The following is a 23,075-nucleotide window of genomic DNA, read 5'->3' on the forward strand; positions in this document are numbered from 1 at the left end:
TGGCTTCAAACTGTGCATTTTGCTCGGTCTAGTTTGACCAAATTGGCATGCCTCACATTATTTCCTTTCGTGCTATTCGGTTCCGAAAATCCAAATGCTAGCAACTATTCCCATCATCTGTGATCCCCTCTCGCGATTCTTATATGAAGACAAGCCCAGGCGAGATCATCCGGCTTTGATCACAATTCCCTGCCTCATTGGAAAAGCTGAACAATCCATCCTCACTGACTGAGTTAGTACTGGATCAGCGGCACAATGGTTCACGTACATTGGCTTTCGCTACTCTTGGGTATTTGTTCCATTATCTCTTCTGGTCAAGCCTTGGGTTGCTGGCGGAATACGTCTTGTACGGGCCCTGAGAAGGCCGCATTCGATGGAATTTGGGAAAAGAATATCTACGCGCCTTCATCACGAACAGTCCAACCTGAATCGATTCTTTCGGATTTGAAAACCAAAGCCACCACAGACAACTCCCATCCTGATACGGCGACATTTCATGGCAATGGATCTCTTGTGGTATTTGACTTTGGAAAAGAGGTCGGTGGTATTGTCCATTTGAACTACACAGCAACAGGCAGCGGAGCATTGGGGATAGCTTTCACGGAAGCAAAGAATTGGATCGGCGAAAATTCAGACGACTCCAACGCCTTATGGCATGATGGTGCATTATATGCCAACTTCACATCCGCGGGCCACCACTCGTATTCCATGCCTGATGGAAAAATCCGTGGTGGCTTTCGATATTTGACGATTTTCCTGATAACAGAAGACTCGGCAAGTGTAACGATAAACAATTTACAGCTTGAATTGGGATTTCACCCAACTTGGTCGAATCTACGGGCATATCAAGGATATTTCCATTCCAGCGACGAGCTTTTGAATCGCATTTGGTATACCGGTGCCTACACCCTCCAAACCAATCAGGTCCCTGTTGATACTGGTCGAGTGACTTCCGGCGTCACCTCTGGGTGGCTTAACAATGGCACTTTAGGTCCTGGAGACACAATCATTGTTGATGGTGCCAAGCGTGATCGTGCTGTCTGGCCTGGAGATATGGGCATTGCTGTTCCATCAACGTTCGTCAGCCTTGGGGATTTAGATAGTGTGATGAACGCATTGCAGGTGATGTATAATACTCAGGTAAGTGACCCTTTAGTTATTCGGTAGACTTGTGCTTAAAATGTGTGAAACAGGACAAGTCGACGGGCGCTTTCGACGAGTCGGGGCCACCACTTAGCCAAACGGGATCAGACACCTACCACATGTGGACAATGATCGGAACCTACAATTACGTTCTATATACGAATGATACAGACTTCCTAGTCGAAAATTGGGACGGATATCTTCTTGCTATGCAATTCATTTATGACAAGGTGACTTATCCAAGTGGACTGTTGAATGTGACTGGTATTCGGGACTGGGCTCGTTGGCAACAGGGTTATAACAACTCCGAAGCACAGATGATGTTTGTTTCTCGTTCGGCTTTCCTGTGGTGAAATTTTGTTGCTGATTCCTTCTTAGCCTTTACCACACCTTGAACACTGGCGCGGACCTTGCTAAATGGGTCGGCGACTCAACTGGCCTCTCCAGCACCTGGATCTCAAGAGCTGAGAAACTGAAAGTAGCCATCAATGAATATTGCTGGGACAGTTCATATGGAGCATTTAAAGACAATGCTACCGATACTACATTGCACCCCCAAGACGCCAATAGCATGGCCATACTTTTCGGCGTTGTCGACGAGGAGAGGGCTCAGAGTATTTCCGACAAACTTACCCGAAACTGGACTCCAATTGGAGCCGAAACACCTGAGCTCCCCGAAAACATTTCACCTTTTATATCCTCCATGGAGATTCAGAGTCATTTTCTTGTCCAAAAGCCTGAACGGGCACTAGATCTCATTCGACGGAGCTGGGGATGGTATATCAACAATACAAACGGAACAGAGAGCACTGTCATTGAAGGATACCTCATCAATGGAACCTTCGGATATCGTGGTAGTCGAGGTTATTATTATGATACCTCCTACGTATCCCATTCACATGGATGGTCCTCGGGTCCAACATCCGCGTTGACGAACTATATCGTTGGCCTTTCAGTGACATCACCCGTTGGTCTCACTTGGGATCTTTCACCCCAATTCGCAGATCTTGAATACGCTGAAGCAGGGTTTGTAACATCCCTTGGGAAATATCAATCATCTTGGACGAAGAGCAAGAACGAATATGTTGTTAACTTGACAGTTCCAAAGGGAACATCTGGCACCGTTACCCTGCCGTATGCAACTGAAAATAAGAAGCCGACAATTACTATCAATGGCGTCTCCATAAGTCGGGGAGTGACATATGAGAATGAGGCAGCATCATTTGCTATTGCTAGTGGTGGCTCTCATAAAATCGTCGTCCGGTGAATGGATATTAAATTTGGAGAAAGGTATAATGAGTCCCGATTGTGAGAAGAAACCCATTTCAGTCACCAGTATCACTTATTATTCTATAATGAAACGAATTTTAAATCAAAACTTCAAAAGTCCACATTCTGTCAATACATAGTTGGGATGCAAATAGAAGCATCATGAATTCATGATACGTGCTCGCATTGTGATCGGTCACGTGCAGACCAACGCCGAGACTCGTCCGAATCTCCCGCGGTCGCATTTCATCCTCATCGTCATTCTCCGGGGTCTATTTATCAAGTCAACACCCACCATGCCACCTCCACTACGAGCTGTACCCTGGCGCACCTGCCAAAACGCCACCCGCCATTATCTTCGCAATGGTTCCAGTTCACGATATATCTCAACCACGAATTGCCTTCGGTCTACCAAACATGTCGGCAGTAACCCCCTCCGTTCGCGAGCTTCCGCCAATCCCGGGAAGGAAGAACTACATGTCTCGAAGTATCGAAGATCGGTGGCGCTGGCTGCGGCTGGTATTTTAACCTGCGCAGCTGGTATGTACGGTGTGATCAAACTGGATGTTTTTGGCCTAGAGGCACATGAATCTACCAAAAAGAACGCACGTGCGACAGACACCCCGAAGCCGAACGAGGTTAAACTTACACAAACGCAAAACGGCGCGATGAAGATGGATGGACCTGCTGGGTTCCCAAGTGACGGAGGGCCATCTGTCATTCCCCTCCAGGGTCAAGATCTTGTCGAACAAGTCGCGACTAACAACAGCTCTGTGCCGTATTTCCCCACCACAATTCGCCTGCCCTCGATCGCTGGAACGGACAATAAAACGGCCGGGGATGAAGTTTCAACTTCTGATGGAGATGAGTACCAATTGTTAGGTTTGGGAATCCGCTCGGTTTCCTTCCTTTCGATCCAAGTGTACGTTGTTGGGTTGTATGTCGCGAAGGGAGACATCACCGAGCTACAACAGCGTCTGATACGAACGGCAGTTCATCCACCCGTTGCATCCTCGGATGAAGCTGCTGCTATTTCTGGAGCTGGTGCGGATTCAGCGACATCTCTCGTCCCCCCAGAACGCCAGCAACTAAAGGAACTTCTCTTGGACGCGGAGCACGGAGATGCCGCTTGGACAGCTATCTTGAAGGACAGTGGCATCCGGACTGCGTTCCGCATTGTCCCGACACGCAACACTGACTTTATGCATCTACGCGACGGTTGGGTTCGCGGGATTACTGCCCGTGCGCAGCAGAAAAAGCCTGCGCCCGGGACGACGGAGCCTGGCGAATTCCAGGATGTGGAATTTGGAACTGCCATGAATGATTTCAAGGCCGTATTTGGTGGGGGTCAACGAAAGAGTGTCCCCAAGGGCCAAACATTGTTTTTACTTCGTAATGCTCATGGTGCCCTCGATGCGCTGTTCCAACCTGACCCTAAGAAACCAATGCACTGGATGGGTCGCGTCACTGATGAACGAGTGAGCCGACTGGTTTGGCTTAATTACTTGGCTGGAAAAACAGTGTCGAGCGAAGGTGCACGAAAGAGTATTGTCGATGGTCTCATGACTGTTGTTGAACGACCAGTTGGTACCGTTGTGCAACGCGTGGTATAATGGCACCAAAAGATAATTTTGTACTATTAGGATATTTTGCCTTGTCTCCATATTGTATTTCAATTGCATGGCCTCTTTCTCTTCTCTTCTCTTCTATTGCTTGCTTTTATTTTCACATTTCCCACGATTCAATTGCTTCTCCAAAACGAATCCTTTGTTCTCATTCAGTGTACGCACGATAAAAAGCAATTCCCCTCTCGGTCCCAAACTCGATTGCAACCCCTTGGCCGACAAAGAATACATATCCTTCTTTCAGGGAAACTGTCTGGTTCCCCGGAATTTTCATATCACCACATCCCTTTGTTACAATCATCAAACTAGGGCCGAGAATAGCTTTGTGAACTTCACTTTCCCCAGGACCAAGACATGTTGAGAGCACATTGAACTCGCTGGTTGGTGGTGCGTAAACGTCGGTTTTTCCATTCATGCCTTTGTCGCTCTTCTGACGAGGTAAAAGTGCGTCGTTCGAGTTATGTGGAACAAATGACATAGCTTGAGCAAAAAGGTCGATACTGTCACGGTCAGGCGCTGGACAAAAGCCCGTATTTATCACATTGTCGGATCGAGCCATGCATTCCACAATATCACCTTCCAGGTATGCATGAATGCTGTCCGCCGGGACCCATACCGAATCCCCAGGCCCCAGGATCATATAGTTCATTAACACCGCTGCAACCAGATTTCCATTGTCGCACTCGGTGTATTGCTTGTTCAATCGATCCAGTAATCCCGGGATATACTGGTCTGGTCCGAACTGTGACTCAGGGACTTTCTGTAGTTCTTTAATGGTAGAGGCTACAGTCGACGGGGAGGCTTTCAGCATTGATTTGCACATCTGTCGAAGGGTTTCATCAGTGAAGTTCGTGGATTGAGGCACAAAGCATTGAAGCGGTTTCAGTTTGCATAATGCCTCAATGTCCTTCAAGGGCTTCCAACCAGCAAAGAGCTCGAATTTAGAAAGTGCAATGGCAATCTCCGGTTTGTGCATGGTATCACCGAATTTAGCTGGGTCTTGCTGATGCAATTTCTTCGCTAGATCAAGATCCGGATGAATCTGGAGAGGTAGAGCCTTGGAGAATGACAATATCTATCTGTCTTATCAGATCAAGCGCTCGGTTTTGCGAACATATGTGCACTTACCTTTGGTAGGAATGGAATCTCCGCTCCCCAGCGATCCAAGACAGATTTACCGACCAGTTGAGGGTTTTTGACCAAATAGTCTGCCAGTGGTTGCCCTGTAGACAGGAGATAGGATGGGTTTGATGGATAAGTACCCATCCACATCTACATTTGAACGAGATATCAGAAAAGCCCACTTAACAAATCTAGATGTCAATCTTGGGAAATGGCATTGTACTTCAGAGTAGGACTTCTTCTCATCAATAGGTTGGCTGCCGGGTGTTTTAGACCATAACTGGCCCACCACCGAATCCTTGCCAGGCTTTCCCCATGAATCATTCTATGCATCGTTCGTTAGTTCGGCCCTCTAAACTTTACCAGAAATTGAGGGTATACATGCTTTGACACCGCATCGCAATTGGACAACCGCATCCGCCATTATGAAATAGTTCGAACAAGAAGGTTCCAATAGAGAGAACTATAAAATAGAGGCTTTTTAAGGCAAGGAATCTTCCAAGAATAGCCGGGATATCAACTAATTGTGAAGGCCATACCACGATGCTGTCATTATGATTGAATGGCTATTATGTCATGCAATCAAATAGCCTCAACCGAAGTTCAAAGGAAAGGCATCAATCCCGCAAGTTGTAGCCTAGCTAAGGTCATTTTTGCGTATGGAGTCAATTGTGAATCAGGCTGACGTCAAGGAGTGTCATCGTAAATTTTATTATTGAAAATCGTAATCATAATGCGCAGCCCATAGTGATTTATAGGTAGTATTCGTTGTAATACAGGCTGCATTCGTTTAAATTCGTAGTCAGATAGTTATCCATGTGGTTTATATGGTTATTATATCTGATGATCGGTCATATGCGGGGATGGCGTAATGGCAATCAATTGTGTAGATATCCGCATCAGGGAATATTCACTGAGCTCCCAGTGGGTTGTAAATGCAATTTCCGAAATGCAGACAACCAGTCTGAGTTATCCGCAATGGTCTGATCCCAAGCATCTTCGCTGCTGAAGAGCACTTTTCGGGCCTCTCTTTGAAACATCTCATCCGTTGGGACAACACCATGTTCCATTTGTCTTTGAGCATACTGACTCAAATGACGAGTAAATATATCGAGAAACTGAGGAAGTTGTGGGTCAGCCTTATCGTCTCCTGCAATTTCTGTATGCGTGGGCCCAGCTTGCTCGTGAACATCGGCAAAGTCGGTCGCTGACAGTAGATGCGCATATTGTTTTCCCACATCGCTATTTGTAGCAGAAAACGGGATCATGCACTCTGACTCCCAGCCAAGAAGGTAAGGTGGGTACGCGTTCCGAAGTTGCTCAACAATATGCGGAGGGAACCCATGATCTCCCTTCCAATCCTTCATCGTAAGCCCATTGCGAAAGTGCTGAGATAAGTGAGAAACACGTATATCCCAATTATCCAGAGTCTGGTCGCAGAAACCACATCGGGACACAAAATTCTTCATCTCTTTCTTCCAATCATCCAGGGGAGGTAAATCTTGTACTTGATGCACATGGCGAAGGTGTTGTACAAGATGATCTTTTCGGCGGAAGGAGCGATGCTCATTATCAATATTCTGACAGGCATCATAGTTATGCATAACCAAATGTTCCTTGGATGGCTCTGTCTCATTACAGTAAGCACAGAACTCTTTGCCAGTAATCAGAGATAGAACCGAAGGCCCAAGTGGGGCGCAATACCATGCTTCCAGATTTAAATGAAGCGATTTTTCATGTCGAACCCATTCGTATCTGGTCCCAAAGCGATCACAACAGAAGGTGCAGCAGAATAATCGAGGCTTGCCGTTATCTGACTGGGCCTTGTTCAAACGGGCATGTGGCCGACGGGCTCGAGTACGCGGTGAGTAACTGGTAGTCGACCATGCCGAATCTGTGGATGACGCACTCGACCCGCGACTTGTGGCCGAGGCCGACCGGCGAGATCGGCTTGAAACTGGCCCCCGACCACGGCCACGACTTGGTTGGCGAGTACGATGGACCCCCGGCGTCTCCTGCATAGCATTTATGATAGCCGTGACTGAGGCTGCCTCGTTCTCAGGGGAGTTCTCTTGCCACCGCTGCATTGGGTCTAGCCCGACTTCATTTGAATCGTACGAAAGGCCGTCTTTGTTCCTCGAATTTGGCACATTGTTGAAATAACGACTTCTTCGTCGAGGCAAACTAGGCTGGGGGTTCGACGCATAAGTAGCTGGTGACTGTTCCTGATAATCAAGCTGCTTCGGATATGATGCACCATGGTCCAGGTTCATTTCTTGATCACGGAGATTGGCTTGGAATGGGAAATTAAATGCCCTGCTGGGTGCTGTTGATGCATTGCTCGGTGAGGAGCCATTTAAAGATTCAACAAGTTCAGTTGGGAGTGGCGAGTTCCAAATGTCTGGGAAAAGCTGGTCGGTAACTAATGGCAATGGAGAGCCATCCATTGCGACTCCATCCTGAACAAACAATGGGCCGGGTTGAGGTGTATTACAAGTTTCGAGATGGGAATTATCTTTCAAATAGTCACTCCAGGCTTGATTGTAGAATATATCGGCGTCGTAAATCGAGTCAATGGTAACAGGGTCCGGAGATTGTGCCAGACCTTCTTGGCTCACACTGTACTTGTGGCTCCATACATGTGGCTCTTGCTTTTCTGGACTAGATAATCCTGAGTTTAAGTCCATGCTCGCGTAACTTTCGATCAGCCGAGGTCGTTACATCGCTCGGATCACATCAACATGAAGAATCCGGTGACAACGGGAAATGGTTAATCCGTGGATCCGCACCGAAGGTCACGGGATATCATACATAGTAGTACCAGTTGACGGATTCGGGCACTGTTAAATACCAATGTCCCAATTTAGTTTATTTTTCAATGAACCATTACTAACTTAAATTGTCCGACCTCGTCCTTCACTTCAAGGTTTTGCATTTATTTTAATGTGCGTATACATGGGTATACATGCGCATGCGCAGCATTAGAAAAGACTACGCCTTTACTTGCTTGAGATGACCTAGACAGTCCCGCTGAGTAAAACAAACATGGCTTAATCATGAAGAAAACCACGATCGCGGTGAGAAATAGGAAATATAGGATCGAATATGAAGAATTTTGGGTAAAATAATCAATCAAATTGGTCAAATTGGGCTTACTGCTTTTCTCCAAGGTCAATTCTAACCGGCGGAGTAGGCATCATGCAACAACCCGATAACTATCAATTGAGTATCCGCTCTAGGAAACGAAAGGAACCAACGAGCATAGACTGGGCCATATGCATTAAACATCCTCATCAATTCGAAAATCTAAACAGGAACAACTCTGGTAACAATAATCTGCTTAACAACCTGGGAACAGGCTCCGTTCTCCCACGAATCGTCTGGAATTGGAGCAGTCGTGGGAGCGACATAAGTTGAAGTTGAAGGAGTTAGAGTATAACTAGAGGGCGACGGCGAGCTGATAGGAGATGGAGACGGGCTCGGCGACATCGCGGGAACTGAGGTTGATGTTGCGACTGAGTAGACGGGGACTGTGCTGGTTGTTGCTGCGGGGGCAACTGACGGGGTTGCCGAAGTGGTAGGCTCAGGAACCGGCTCAGAGGTAGGCTCAATTGAAGAGACAGGCGTCGGTATTGGTGTAGGAACAACGGTTGATTCGGAGGTCGAGGTCGAGAAAGCGATTGTCGACTCCCAAGAAGTGGAAGAAGAGGAATAAGAGGTTGTTGTTGCTGCGATAGTGGTGGAAGAAGTAGTTGAAGTAGCTGAAGCACCGGAAGCAGCAACATAAGCGTCACCGACAGCGTTGACAACATTGTCGGTAAGCATAAAATCATTCGCACAATAGAAGTAGGCGTAACGAGTAACCTCGGACTGTGCTTCGAGCCATACACTGGCCTCCAGCACAAAAGCGGCCGCAGTCACAAGATCTAAGATGCCACTTTCGTCGGAGCTCAATCCGAACTCGGTGAGCCAGACCTCGGAGATTCCATAAGTACTCGCTGTGCTTATAGCTTCGGTAACAAAGGATTTGAGCTCGGAGAAGGAGCTGCCATACCAATGAACGGCAAGAGCAGAGACCTCACAGTCAGTGCAGTCCTCCAGGAAAGACTCCATCCAATCCAGGCCTTCTCCAGAGCTTTCCGAAGAAGTGACAGCGGGACTGATCAAGGTAGCCTCATCAGCATAAGGGGTGATGTACTCTTTGTAGTATGTTGCAGCATCGGACGGGCTCATATTAGCTTGAGAGGATGAGTCAGGTTCGTTGAAACCCATGATGTGCATGCTTCCGTCACTGAGGGCTGTTTTGACGGCCGAAGTCCATCCGTCAATCGAGTCAGTTCCCCAAAGCATAGGAATGTACTCGACCCCGGAGGGGATGGTTCCATCGCTCTCGGATCCCCAGTTGTATGCCCACGAGATAGTTTCGGAGCTCCCGGCCAAAATAGAAACAAGGGAAGCGTCATTGTATGCGGCACCGCGCTTCGAGCTGGAAGATCTTCGCTGCACTGTCGGTGGGCGAATCTGCGCTGGAGCAGCAGCAGCCGAAGCGACCAGAAGACCGACGAGGGCAGACTTGAAAAAGGAAGCCATTTTTAAGGGGGCAGCAATTTACTCTTCGCACAAAAAAAGGAAGTGAATGATACAGATGTCGGGTAGAAAAAAAAGATAAAAGAATGACCGACTACCAATAGGTTGCCGAATGACTGGTTCAGTGTAAAGAATGGACACTCAGTGCACAGCACTACAGTGGTAAAAAGAACGTAGGTATAGAAAGGAAGGTAACCAGATATCAAATCGGCGACAAAACGGGGAGAGAATTAAATAAAGGAAGAAACAGAAAGCATTTTCACTAGGGGGTTTGCTCGGTGGCAGTTAGCGCCTCCGAGTTCCGAACGAATCCTCAAATGAAAGCGACTGGAGACATGTTTGATTTCGACTCCTAGTCAGGGGGCGACAATTCATTCGTTCACAATTCTAAAAAGTGGGAACTGCAAGGGCATCAGAATAACGAATGACTAGCACCGGATAGAGACCGATCTATTCTTTTTCCACTATATGAGCAGACATGCGTATGTCTATTGGGGGTGAAATTTAGCCCGAGCTCGTTATTGGACAAAGTTTTGGGCTGTCACTAGCGGGGGATCTTGAATTAAATTAAAGGCCAACTTGCCAATTCGTGAGTTTTCGTACCTGAAATTAAAATTAAAACAACCGTGCTGGGCTTACACTAAACCATGGCTCCCATGTTGCTTGTGTCCGAGTCGATCATGTACATACATCAAAACAGACAATCAAAAACATGTTTCTATTTCCTTATCAATCTTGGTGACTTTGTTTACTATCCGAAGTAAACCAACGTGTCAGTCGAAAAGTGGGGGAGGAGAACCGAGTTAAACGAGTAGGCTTACGTAGATGTGGGAACGCCAGGCACAGAGTGACGGAGTACGGCGTACGTGAATACATAGCACTTAAGAATATGGGCTAGATTAGTCTCAGAGCGCCACCAATGAGTGGGACGCGCTGGAGAAATAAAAATTCGTGATAGGACATAGCATACGTATTGTCGTCGTGGATAGGGCTAAGTGGGTCAACCACTCAAACAATCTCAAACATTGGGGCCCGAGTGCCCTTGTTATTGAGCGGTATCGGTGTTTCATGTGCGCGCCATGGCTTATTTGTGCGACTGATGGTTAATAAACATCTACGAATGAACGTGAAATGTCTAATCCACAGAGTCTCTTTGACTTTGTTCCATGGTCTGCTGTTTTAATGCCACTTCTACCTCTGCGACAGCTCAGCTAACTTTCGGCAGCGGTATGCCAAGCGATCTCCACATATAAAGTGAATAGATCTGCACAGCTTAACTGGACCCTGTTTTTAAAAGCCATCCTTTCATCTAGACTGACTCGTAGAGACTGTCATGTCGGTTTAGTAGGTCGCGGGGTATAAATATCTACGGATCAGTGTCCGTGACATCCGGCCAGGCCGGTGGAGGGCAATAGGGGGTGCAATGGCCACCCAACGGCCTAGCGAGACAGCCTGGCTCCATAGAGAATGGCCTCAGGCCTCGAAAACTCAGGCCTCGAAGAGGGCGGAACTTGAGATCAATCGACTTGGTACTAAATCATCGATCTCTTCGGGGGTGTTCGCGCTTTTATTTTATTTTATATTTTTTTCCCATGAGAGTAAAAGCGAAAAGCTCTTCTAATTCGAAACTCAAGGCGCAGATGGCAAAATGAAGTGGGGCATATTGAATGATCCAGATCAATAGATCAACACATGGTGCCGAATGAAGAGTTTAGAAACAAAAGCTGAAACTCGGGAAATTTAGGGGGAAAAGACGGATAAGAAGAGATGGAGTAGGAGCAGCGGGAAGGGAGTAAGGCATTAAGGCAGAAAGGCAGAAAGAAAGCGGTAGGACTGGCACGTGGAGATAAGAACCCATTTTCGGCCTAGTGCGGGCAAGAATTAGATAGCGCGATAAATGTGCGATGGGGAGAAACAGTAACAGAGAAAACGCCAGACAAAGGCAGATTGCGAAAGGGTTTAAGGCCCACAATTCTCCCGGAGACATTGGAGAAACATGTCTTCCTCTGTGGAGGTCTGTACATCCCCCCAGTCAAACTGAATCCTATATGGGGTAGAATATATCCGCTGACTCAAAATTTACAGCACGTTGATGCTTGTGTGCCCACAACAGCACTGAAAGCACTTCAATTGGGAGACCAGCACCTCATTCTTCAAGGCCAAGGCCCATTCTTGCGTATCATCCATGAAAATTCCGGGGACGTTGTAGCAAGACTTCGAGTCTTCAAACGAAACAATGTTCACGGCTTTCTGGCCTTGCCATCGCAGAACGGAAGTGAACAAAGCCATGTTCAGCTTTTAGTCTGGGGAGGGCAGTCTTTAAGAGTGGTGAATTTGATACCTGGCGTGGACAATGCTATCGAATCAGCTCCTGGATCTGCAGAATTCCTTGCCCCGGACTGGATTATGAGCGGATGTGCCGCAGCGAAAGATCATGCATTAACAGCATATCTGGTGACGGCCAACAATGTCCTCCTTGCCCTGACTTTGAAGCAATCCACATCTTCCGATTACAAAAATGCAATCCATATATACCAGCTGGCAACAAATGTTAAATCCATTCTCTGCGCCGCTGACTTGGTTGCATTGTCTCCCACCCATATCCTGATCACCGCAGGTACCATTTTTGGAGAAATCATCGTGTGGTCATGCTTTACAGATGAAAAAAGCTCCGTGGCTAATTCGATCGGCTCTATCCACCACTTTTTTACCGGTCATGACGGAACTGTGTTCGGTGTGCAAATATCTCCTTATTTAAAGACATTGCATGGTAGCCGACCCGGTCGACTATTGGCCAGCTGCAGTGATGATAGAACGGTGCGAATCTGGGATATATCTGACTGTGAAGGGAAAACTGCCTCAGACCCTTCAGCCTACTCTACTGATGGGTTCGACCTTCGAAGTACAGGATTCGGGCCCACAGAAGGTGAAGATACTGGAGTTCGGTCTGAAATGTGCGTTGCGAAGGCCTTTGGGCATGGTGCACGTATATGGAGTGCCCTATTTCGACCTAGTGCAAACACTGGCATTTCGAACATTGGATTGGTTACCCGTGGCGAGGATGCTGTCTGCATTGCTTGGGATTTGAGCTGGGTGTCATCTGACACCAAACCAACAACGTACAAGTTAACTCAGCAGTTCTCGTCCCATGCACATCTTGGAAAGCATCTTTGGTCTATGGATATTCGCAGTTGCAGCGATAAGACTATAGTTTACACCGGGGGTGCTGATGGAGCATTGCGAAGCTTTCAAATCGATGAAACCAAAAGTTCGGTCTCAACTCCTGTCACCGATCACTGGCAAGCCCGCCCAGGTAAAAATACGATTATGCACCTCGCCTTCGTTGAGCCGAACACCGTTATCGCATGTGACATCAAAAGCTTAATTCAAATTGGCTACGTAAGGCAGGACCCTGCTGTCAATGTTACATGGGAAACTTTACATATCATGGGAGATTTTGGCGCAGTCAACCGACTAATTGGAATACCGGAAAAGGGACTGGCATTGATAAGCAACGCCAATGGCCATATCATTTTGTACAACCACCGTCTAAAATCGGTATCCGATTTAGTGGGATTGTCCGGGAGACCAATGAGCCTCTTCGTTTTACAGTCAACCCGGTCTGTTGGAGCCTCAAATCAAGAATTTTGCTTCCTTGCCTCTTACGCTCAGTTTGATATTGCAACCTTGGTGATGGTCACCGAATGTGATAATGACTGCCGAAAGGTCGAAGTGGTTTCAATAAATTTGCCGCAGTCGCCCTTCCAGATCTCGTCCGCCTCACTAATTCACAACGACGACTATCTGCTGCTAGGGTCCAGGCTAGGTGGTCTGTCAGTGCACCGGGTGTCAAGCAAGGATTCATCTACTGAACCCCTTATAGTAGACCGTCGTGTACATGGCCACGAGGGTACCAATCACATTCAACCGATTTCTTCTGTGAAAGGTGCAACCGGCTCAACACTGGAGTACGTTTTAACAGGTGGACGCGATGGAAGGATTTGTGTGCACGAGCTCAACTGTGGCAGTAATGCAAATGATCCAATTGGCTTTTTCACTGTCCATCGAATAGAGTCCGCCCTCGCAGGAGCCGTCGAAGGTGCTTATATCGATGAAGTTACTGGTGACCTACTGGTTTATGGCTATAGGTCCCAGAACTTCGTCCTTCATAATGAGACTAAACAGTCGGATATCATTTCAGTAACCACCGGAGGAGCTCGCAGGACCTGGACATTTCACCCGCACACCAAGGATGGCCAAGGAGGACTTCTGTGTTGGAAGGATCCAAATGGATTACAGGTACTGCATATTAAGCAAGATGACAACCGCCTCATTAGAGCTGGAATTCATGGAAGGGAGATTAAGGCATTGGATAGCTTGAAATCGATTCAAGGGTCGCCGCCTCTTTTTGTCACAGGAGCAGAAGACACAATGGTGCGGGTATTTTCCCTAACAGCCTCAGCAACTTCAAATCCATGGGGCTGTTTTGAGACTTGTCGAGTTTTGAAGACACATAGATCTGGAATACAACACGCCTCCTGGTCAAAGAATGGCAAATTTCTCTTTACAAGTGCCGCGGAAGAAGAATTCTTTGTTTGGAGTGTATGTTGGATTCCGTCATTTGGGCTTGCTACCAAATTAGTGGCAAAGGGCCCCAAGACAGATCGCAACTCTGAGCTTCGTATAACAAGCTTTGATGTGGTAGAGGTGGAAGAGACTGGTAATGAGTGTGCATTCCTCATCTGCCTAACATTATCTAACTCTATGGTCCGAGTGAGTTTTCCTTCCTGCGCTCGCATCGTTGAGAAAATGAGGAGCATGTAAAAGTTAATATTTTCCAGATCTTGCATTATTCGCCAAATAATGGCAACAGTTTCTCTCTTATAGCAAAAGGGAGATACATGACGAACTGTTTGACCGAAGGCCATCTTTTAGTGCATGCCTCCTGCGTCACACTCATGACCGCTGCAACAGACGGATACATGACTCTTTGGGATCTGACCACGACACTTCGCCCTTTCTATACCATCGATTCCAATTTGCTGAAGTCCAAGCCTTCACTTTCATCTTCACAGCCTCCTGTTGAGGATATTAGCTGTGAGGATCGCTACAGGATTCATTCCAACAGTGTCAAAGCTCTGGAGAAGGCGCCAATAACTCCTACTCTGACTATGATAGTTTCTGGCGGTGATGACAACTCATTGTCAATCTCACTCCTCAAACACTCCCTCGCATCCGCAACTGGAACCGATACAGCCGTGTCAACGACATCAATCCCAGATGCTCATGCAGCTTCGATCACCGCAGTTAAAATTTTAAAGGAACCCCGCCTCTTCCACGATGATAACGGCATGGAAACTGTGCAAATAATGATGGCTTCTTCAGGAAACGACCATCGGGTAAAGATTTGGATGATCAGCCTTGATCCCTCTACGCACGACGCGAAAAGTATTCAGATTCGGTTCATAAAAGACCAATACTCTGCCGTTGCTGATGTTTCATCACTTGGTCTTGTTTCCGAGACAGAAAACTTCACTGGAGAAACAAAAGCTCAGCTACTAGTGTGTGGTGTTGGTATGGAGATGTTCGAAACGAAAATCTGATAGATCCTACGCATGCGTTAGCAAGATGTCGTCCAAATATTTATATAAACAAAAGAAAAATGTGAAACATCCATCATATTCAAACATCGATACTATTCTCCAGTCTCCTCAGCGCAACCTTGAAGTCTAGTGTATTAGCAATCTGTATGTATACAGCTTCAGATATTTGTATACGTAATAATACCTATACTAGCCACAAAATTCGAAATAACATCTCATTTCATAGACAGCAATGTTAGAATCCCGTGCCATAAAGAGTTTAGGCTGCGATCTGCAACTAAGCTGCCTCAACTTGGGGTTGCATTGGCACCGGAACTCATTTGAGTGGAGTTCCAAGGTTGAGAGGCATAAAGTCAAGGCAGAAGACACACAGTCGACCCCGCATTGCACGGAGACTGCGCCGTCTTTATCAGCCTCATAAACAGAAAATATCCCAGAATTACGGAGCATCATCCGTGGCAAAAAGCAACCTTGAAATGATACTATACTGTTGAAGTGTGCTGTTCGTGTCACATGGAAGGAGGTCATCATTGAGTGAGTGGAGGAAACGCCTGACTGCGTGATGCTCACGCCATTCTTTATAAGTCAAATGTGCCACCTCTCAACCTTGCGAGAATCATATACCACACATCTACACCAAAAATGAAATTCCAATCAATTTGCATGGCTGCTAGCTTGGTTGCTGCAGGTGCTGTGGCATCCCCTGTCAAGGCTCATGACAGGCCTCCTACCTACCTCTTTACATTGTGGGTGAATATTACCCAACCCGTGAGCACGAGAGATGAGACTGACGCTATAGCTGCAGCGGGGATTCTTACAGCATGACCAGCTTTGACATATCCGGAGAACAACCAGCGCCCGGAGATGCAATGGGCAATCCGGCACTAGGTTAGTGTGGACTCATATCACAGGTCTGATTCTGTACAGGCCTGTACAGGCAGTATAGCGACTTACACATTCTAGGTACCGGTACCACAGGAGGAGGCATCAATTGGATAGGAGACCTCACTACTGCGGAAAATGAAACGCTCATCCTAACCTACAACCTCGCAGTAGGTGGGGCAACTATTGACAACCAGATACTCAATGCTGGAGTGGAGGACATGACAACACAAGTTGCGACTTTTCTCTCAACTTACGGCGACAAGCCTGGCATCGCACCCTGGGCTTCGGATAATACTGTTTTTGGGTTTTGGATTGGGATTAACGAGTAAGCATATCTTCTTGAATTTTCCTCTTCAATAAATGAATCATGTGCCCTAACACGCGAATATAGTGTCGGTTGGGCATACTCCAGTCAAAACGCCACGACACTTGTACCAGTGCTAATGGCGCAGTATAAATCTCTCGTTGAGCAGATATACGCCAAAGGTGGACGAAACTTTTTATTCTTGAACGTCCCACCCACGAGTCGCAGCCCATACATTCTAGAATCTGGGTTGGCAGCTTCGCGACAACACGCAGCATGGTTGACTGTTTTTAATGAATATCTGAAGTTGATGATACTCGGCTTTCAAGATGAGCACCCCGAGGTTCGTTTACAACCTGTCTATACCATTACAAATACTCACTTACTAACGAGATATAGGTAAAAACCGTGCTCTATAATTCTTGGAATTTCATGACACAAATTCTCGACAACCCAACCAAATATCATTATCCGAACTCCACCTGTATTGATACTGACGGGACAACCTGCATTTGGTGGAATAGCTACCATCCTGGCTTGCGATACCACGCCCTGCAGGCTGCTGATATGAAAGGTCACCTTGAGCCATTCGGTGCTTGGTGAATGATCCGTCCGGCTTATCATATACAAATGTGCCCGAAGGCTACAGTAAAATGCAGAAATGCTGCTTGCGTTTCTCGGGAGAACAGCAGCGAAGATCCGCCCGATAAGATATCATATGACTGCGCTGGGAAGGGGATACAGAATTTAGCTTTCTAATTTCCCAAAGGGGATTCCAGGGTTTTGCATGCGCTGCAAGCTACCTGGGCACTGAAGCTTTTCTATGGAGATTACGTGAGTTTGCAACGCGGCCATATTCCCCTTCGGTCGCCCTTAACATGTCTCGTGTGTTAGATCTTCAGGAAAGATAAAGCAGACGGAGAGAAGCCGATCCATCGCAATTCATTTATGACTTATTTCTCTCGATCAGTGACGAGCATATTGATGAAAATACATAGAATAAAACGCCCATATATGCCCAGTGTATACGAATGTTTAAATAGAGCGTAATTCACTCAGCGAATGCAGTTTCGAGTCGTCGGATGATTCTCGCTGGATTACCAGCAACAACATGGAATGCAGGAACATCCTATAAACAGTTCGTCAGCAACGATAAGAACAACAAATACCTATTGGCCACCGATTGTTCGACTGATAATCACAGGGCCATTCCATACCTTGGTAACAACACTGCCAGCTCCAACCGTCGAACCTTTCCCGATGGTGACTCCAGGTAGCACGATGACGTTTCCGCCAATCCAGCAATCTTCGCCAATGGTGATCGGCTTGCCCGACTCAGGACCTTCAGTCCCGTTTCTCAGCGCAGGGTCCAGGGGGTGGTTTCCTGCAAACAAATTGACATTAGGGCCTAACATGGTCCGGGCGCCAACTGTGATAGGACAACTATCGATGAAAACGCAATTGAAGTTCACAAAGACACCTTCGCCGAGTCGCACATTAAATCCATAGTCCACTTTGATAGGGGCTTCGACCCAGGGCTCGTTCTTAAAAAGCTCGTTATCTGCTGCAGGATCTGCAAGAGGCTCTGGGAGAGGTGTCTTGTCATCGACAATACTGAAAGAAGCATAAAAATGGATATTAATGATCAAGAACAAGAACAAGAACAAGAACAAATGAAGGATGAAAAGGATCCATCAGTGCTGCGTAAGAGGCAAGCGTTGGAAACAGGCGACTGCTAGGGCCGAAGCCGACGCGCTCACAACACCGAGCTCTGAGATCAATCAATGTCCAATAGGGTCTCTGCATATGAGGCTACTCACTCTCTCCACAGTTCAACAAGACGCCGACGCGATGCCTCATCTGTGTTATTGAATCGATTGCAGGCATACTTGCACCGTGCGCGAGCTGCCACAAGATCAGGCGTAAAGGCACGGAATAGCTCACCGCGGAGCATCTTTTCGCGTTCCGTAATTTCCGACATGTTTCCAATCAATCCTGGCGGTCGCGTACAATCCTAGACTCAGTGACAGGGATTTGTCGTGATGCTGGTTCTGTCTACCGTGGGGAATCAACAGCGGGGACAGTTCAGGCATTAAGGCACCAGCCACGTGGAAGTATAGTTAATGGGCTTCTAACGTTGAATATTCTCTTCACTCTGCTATCTGCGTGATATACAAGCAGTGAGCTCTATGAGTATGAAAACACTAACTTACCACTAGGTACAGACATTCATGGGACAAGTCACTCAGAATCTGAACTACTCTTTTCTCCAAACACATTTGATTCAAAATTATCACTGTCGAGGCAAAAGATGAAATATCAATTTATTCGACTTCAGACATTGGAACAAAAACAGAAACTCATTAGATGCTTTCTCTCTTCTCTCCGCATCTAATATCCTCCGGCCTTCTCCTGCATGGGCTTGAAGGTGATCGTCGTGGGCTTGTCACTGATACCGCGTTTCTTCGCTTCATCCAGGATGGCCACAGTGGCCGTGGCACCAATACGAGTCACGCCCAGACTCATGACATGCAGCAAATCATCCAGTGTGCGAACGCCGCCTGCCGCCTTAACCTGGACCTTGGACCCAGAATGCTGACGCATGAGCTTGAGATCCGACACGGTCGCACCGAGATAATTGTAAGATCCATCGGCCTGCTTAACAAAGCCATATCCAGTCGAAGTCTTAACAAAGGCAACTCCAAGATCTGTACAAATCTCACACAATCTGATGATGTGCTCGGGCTTGAGATAGTCGTTTTCAAAAATGACTTTGAGGATCGCGCCGTGGCGCATTACCACGCGATTGATCTCGTCAATTTCGCGAGTAACATATTCCCAATCTCCACCGAGGACCTTTCCAATGTTCACAACCATGTCTATTTCCTTGCCACCAGCCTCGGCGGCAGCTTTGGCTTCCAGCACTTTGATTTCAGTGGTGCTATTTCCGTGGGGAAACCCGATCACAGGGCACACGAGGACATCCGTGCCGGCCAGTTCGTTTTTGGCGAGTGGAATCAAATATGGTTTCACACAAGCCGTAGCTACCTTGTGTTCTTTGGCGATCTTGATTCCCGCAAGAAATTCAGCATCAGTCATAGTTGGGTGAAGCAGGGAGTGATCTATCATCTTCGCAATCTGCGACAGCGTCACGGTGAACGTGTTGGAAGACATTGTAGGTAAATGGACAGTATGAGATGGCCTTTTGGCTGATTAAATTGCAAATCCAATTCTTTGAAATGATTAATTAGAGATCTGAACCTTGTTGAGATCCATGCATTTATATAGGACCATGTTCTTCATTTATTTGCCGGCATTGGCTAGAACTACTCCGAATCGCCAGCTTGAGTGTCCTTCCACCGGAGTCATGGATAGGTTTCCGTTGTTACTATGAATGGCAAGCAGAAAGCGTATTATTATTATTATTCAAATTCTATTATGATTCGTCAAATTCCCGTTCAATTCCCGTTCAATTCCCAAAAAGCGTATCAAATCTGCCGCTGTGACGTATAAGACCCGCCTCCATGCTCCACCGGAAAGATTTCCCTTTTAGGCTGACATTCCGGTGTTCCGACCAACTACTCTCACCTCCTTTCCGATTCGACTCGAGAATTCGCCATGGCTCCCCAGGGTAAACGGGCAAAGATTGGAAGTGCTTGTCAAAGGTGTCGTCGACAAAAGCTTAAGGTAATCACCAGTTGTATTGTTCACGGATCGGGAACAGTGCTAACCCTGATAGTGCGACATTAAGCGCCCCTGCACCCTATGTGCTCGTGCTGGTGTGGAATGCCAAACAGCAGACCAGTGGCGAGCAGTTCAACCACCACAGAATAATGAGAGAGAAATATCAACGCCCAAACGCAAGCCTGTATTCGGCGTTGAGCTATCGGAAGATGTTAGCAGTTCCGAGCAGCCGTGGTCTAGTTCTACCATGTCGCTGGTACAAGGGGTAAGCTACTTAACCCCCCTCCACACTTGTGTCGCTATTACCATGCTGATATTATGCCAGGCATTCCATTTACACGATTCTACAACCCCAGATACATCATTGACAACTGCCTTACCGGGTGGTGGGATACTGAATGGGCCGACTAGCCCGACGCCTGGCTCCCCGCTCCCCGCTACTATAGCCTCCCGACCACGATGGTTACGGTCAACTATGGAAGATCTAGTTTCACTATTCCCATCACATCAAGTAGCGGCTTTGTTGGTCGATACATATTTTGACCGCGTGCACTGGTTCATGCTCATTTTTCATCAAGACGATTTCCGACAAACCTGGCAACGAATGTATGACTATCCAAGAGATCAAGTGGTTGACCACTTTCCAAATCCAGGGTTCATCAGTACATTTCTTGTCGTAATTGCAATTGCACTACAATACGCAGGTACACACAGAAAGAGGCTTTTGAAGGGTCATGGAATATCCCCAGTGAATCTCAAAGAGAAAATTCTGTCCACAACCCGCGCCAAGATACTTGATATTGTTTCGTTGAGGTCTCTGGAGTCAGTTCAAACCTGCATTCTTTTGGGAACTTACTATCTGTACCATGGAAGTCCGGAGCTAGCGTGGCCAGTTTGTGGCTGTGGGCTACGCGTTGCCCAAGCTATGAATCTGCATCGAAAAGTGTCATCCACAACACCTATGACACCTGAGATGCACAGACGGAACGAGGCTCGGAAACGTTGTTGGTGGGCCATTTACGAGATTGAAACCTTTTGCTCTATGTCGTATGGATATCCACATAACATCAACGACTCGGATTGCGATGTTGAGCTTCTAGACCCGCTGGCTAAGTCAGCTACCGGACAATCGTCTGCGTCTTTTGACGACACCCATCAATTTCCAGCAAGTCTTCTGTCTTATAAATATTTAATGTCTAAGCTATCAATCCTGGTCAAGGGTATTCTCACCGATCTATACAGACTCGGCCCTCTAAAAGGCAAGCGTCATTCAGGCAGGTCCGGGCCCCCGAGTCTCTGTCAAAAAGCTGCAACTTTTGATACTCAACTAAATAGTTGGAGAAGAGAAATACCCGGTCCTTTACAGCTCAAGGACCTGGATGTTAGTATGACATATTCCTCCGCAGATGAAATGGATCAGGACATTGGTGCTTCTGGTCCCAGATTCGAGGCCCACATTTACCAATTGCAGGCCCTTGCTCTAGAGCTTGCTTATGAAAATGCTAGAATTCTTGTTCATCGCCCATTGTTGGCGTACAAGTCAATTTCGTTCGGTATGCGTGAAGCTCAAGACAATCATAACCAAGCCCAAGGCCCGCTGAGTCTAGCTCTACAATCCTGCCGTGATGCCGCTTTGAAAACTTCCAAGGTCGAGAAGACCAAAATATTTTCGTTGGCGACTTATACTTATTCGGCAACGTTCATCGGGATTCACACTTTTACGGCCGGTGTCATGCTTTGCATTTTGATCAGCAATGAGCCCTTAGGCTTACATTCCCCTGAATCTAAGATAGGCTTACGCCGGTTATTGGGAATGCAATCAAAATTAAAATCACAATCAAATTCTACTCTGGCCACACAAGGCTTGGCAATCCTCGAGAGGCTGGCTAGGTTAGTCATGGAAAAAGAGCTAGAAGAGATTTTGCGTGGATCACAGATCGTGCCCACGCTCGCTGATCCCGGATGGGAGTCTCTTGCACAGAATTCTGATGACCGTGATCAGGTTCACACTTCAAAAGAGCCAACCGGGGAGCCCACGGTCATATACATAGATGACCCAGTCATGTCGCAGGCCCTCTATGAATTTGATCAAGGTGTGTTGCACAGTTTACCCTAAATCAGTAAGTACAGAGACTAAAATTCTTATAGAACTGTCGAGAAATTATCTCAATCCACCACCGGAACCCCAGTTTCCCGATATATCTGGCTCTGCGAGTGGATTTGCTCCTGAGCAGGGATGGATCTGGGGAATTGACAGTCTGGCACTTTTCCCGGAGTTATGATCTCAACCGCTGACAGCCAACTATACAAGAAGCGGTATAACTTGTTTTTATCTATCATGGTTGGGTTTTATTCTACCTAACTTGGAGATATTAGTATCAGGCATAGTACTACATAGTCGATAATAGAATGATATTGATGATGCTGCTGTGGATTCCTTTCTCTTCGACCAACTACGCCAAGACATGATCCCTAATCATATTTGCCATCATTCTTCAAAGTGACCACTTCCAGACACCATTTTTTAAAAAAATACCAGAGTTTTCCTCGTCCTAGAAGTTTTGCAATGACCCTGATCGCCACCGCGTGCTTAGATGTACATAGTGCTCCACCCGGCCCTTATCAGTGGAGATAAGCCTCGACACAATTCCGCTTTTCCGTTCACACTCTCACTCCTCTCTGCCACCACGAATCCCACTAAGCGACACCATGCCACCCAGCCCAATCAAGCGCGGGGGCCATTTTAGTTATGATAAACCAAGAAAACGATCAAATTATACCCAAGTTGCTTGGTGAGCGATACAGATCGGCTCGGCAGTATGGTTCCGAGCGGCCGAACGTGATATGCTAACA

General features: G+C 47.0%; 10 protein-coding genes across 10 annotated transcripts; 5 read left to right on the top strand and 5 right to left on the bottom strand.

Annotated features, from left to right (window-relative positions):
* Window positions 1-255: 255 nt before the first annotated feature.
* Window positions 256-2,410, top strand: N7478_009272 (putative alpha-L-rhamnosidase B; the record flags this gene model as incomplete). The annotated part of the gene is made up of 3 exons (XM_056925486.1): window positions 256-1,140; window positions 1,194-1,465; window positions 1,522-2,410. The coding sequence occupies 3 exons, from the start codon at window positions 256-258 to the stop codon at window positions 2,408-2,410; spliced, it is 2,046 nt and encodes a 681-aa protein (XP_056774856.1).
* A 298-nt stretch (window positions 2,411-2,708) lies between these two features.
* N7478_009273 (chalcone isomerase domain-containing protein) lies at window positions 2,709-4,025 on the top strand (the record flags this gene model as incomplete). The annotated part of the gene is made up of 1 exon (XM_056925487.1): window positions 2,709-4,025. The coding sequence occupies one exon, from the start codon at window positions 2,709-2,711 to the stop codon at window positions 4,023-4,025; it is 1,317 nt and encodes a 438-aa protein (XP_056774857.1).
* Window positions 4,026-4,185: 160 nt separating this feature from the next.
* N7478_009274 (uncharacterized protein) lies at window positions 4,186-5,309 on the bottom strand (the record flags this gene model as incomplete). The annotated part of the gene is made up of 2 exons (XM_056925488.1): window positions 4,186-5,112; window positions 5,166-5,309. The coding sequence occupies 2 exons, from the start codon at window positions 5,307-5,309 to the stop codon at window positions 4,186-4,188; spliced, it is 1,071 nt and encodes a 356-aa protein (XP_056774858.1).
* A 749-nt stretch (window positions 5,310-6,058) lies between these two features.
* On the bottom strand, window positions 6,059-7,846 carry N7478_009275 (uncharacterized protein; the record flags this gene model as incomplete). The annotated part of the gene is made up of 1 exon (XM_056925489.1): window positions 6,059-7,846. One exon carries the CDS (start codon window positions 7,844-7,846, stop codon window positions 6,059-6,061), a length of 1,788 nt encoding a protein of 595 aa, XP_056774859.1.
* Window positions 7,847-8,465: 619 nt separating this feature from the next.
* N7478_009276 (glycoside hydrolase family protein) lies at window positions 8,466-9,749 on the bottom strand (the record flags this gene model as incomplete). Its single annotated transcript, XM_056925490.1, has 1 exon — window positions 8,466-9,749. One exon carries the CDS (start codon window positions 9,747-9,749, stop codon window positions 8,466-8,468), a length of 1,284 nt encoding a protein of 427 aa, XP_056774860.1.
* A 1,993-nt stretch (window positions 9,750-11,742) lies between these two features.
* On the top strand, window positions 11,743-15,349 carry N7478_009277 (tRNA (34-2'-O)-methyltransferase regulator RTT10; the record flags this gene model as incomplete). Its single annotated transcript, XM_056925491.1, has 3 exons — window positions 11,743-11,760; window positions 11,832-14,519; window positions 14,588-15,349. 3 exons carry the CDS (start codon window positions 11,743-11,745, stop codon window positions 15,347-15,349), a joined length of 3,468 nt encoding a protein of 1,155 aa, XP_056774861.1.
* Window positions 15,350-15,991: 642 nt separating this feature from the next.
* On the top strand, window positions 15,992-17,141 carry N7478_009278 (SGNH/GDSL hydrolase family protein; the record flags this gene model as incomplete). Its single annotated transcript, XM_056925492.1, has 5 exons — window positions 15,992-16,095; window positions 16,155-16,237; window positions 16,277-16,559; window positions 16,626-16,881; window positions 16,938-17,141. The coding sequence occupies 5 exons, from the start codon at window positions 15,992-15,994 to the stop codon at window positions 17,139-17,141; spliced, it is 930 nt and encodes a 309-aa protein (XP_056774862.1).
* A 448-nt stretch (window positions 17,142-17,589) lies between these two features.
* Window positions 17,590-18,519, bottom strand: N7478_009279 (sugar O-acetyltransferase; the record flags this gene model as incomplete). The annotated part of the gene is made up of 3 exons (XM_056925493.1): window positions 17,590-17,667; window positions 17,756-18,152; window positions 18,359-18,519. The coding sequence occupies 3 exons, from the start codon at window positions 18,517-18,519 to the stop codon at window positions 17,590-17,592; spliced, it is 636 nt and encodes a 211-aa protein (XP_056774863.1).
* Window positions 18,520-18,929: 410 nt separating this feature from the next.
* Window positions 18,930-19,712, bottom strand: N7478_009280 (2-deoxyribose-5-phosphate aldolase; the record flags this gene model as incomplete). The annotated part of the gene is made up of 1 exon (XM_056925494.1): window positions 18,930-19,712. The coding sequence occupies one exon, from the start codon at window positions 19,710-19,712 to the stop codon at window positions 18,930-18,932; it is 783 nt and encodes a 260-aa protein (XP_056774864.1).
* Window positions 19,713-20,156: 444 nt separating this feature from the next.
* Window positions 20,157-22,504, top strand: N7478_009281 (transcription factor domain-containing protein; the record flags this gene model as incomplete). The annotated part of the gene is made up of 5 exons (XM_056925495.1): window positions 20,157-20,225; window positions 20,278-20,487; window positions 20,548-21,500; window positions 21,558-22,315; window positions 22,371-22,504. The coding sequence occupies 5 exons, from the start codon at window positions 20,157-20,159 to the stop codon at window positions 22,502-22,504; spliced, it is 2,124 nt and encodes a 707-aa protein (XP_056774865.1).
* Between the last annotated feature and the right edge of the window lie 571 nt (window positions 22,505-23,075).

The sequence above is a fragment of the Penicillium angulare genome (assembly GCF_028827245.1).
Source record: "Penicillium angulare strain IBT 27051 chromosome Unknown utg000007l_segment0_segment0, whole genome shotgun sequence".
In the NCBI taxonomy this organism is placed as follows: domain Eukaryota; kingdom Fungi; phylum Ascomycota; class Eurotiomycetes; order Eurotiales; family Aspergillaceae; genus Penicillium; species Penicillium angulare.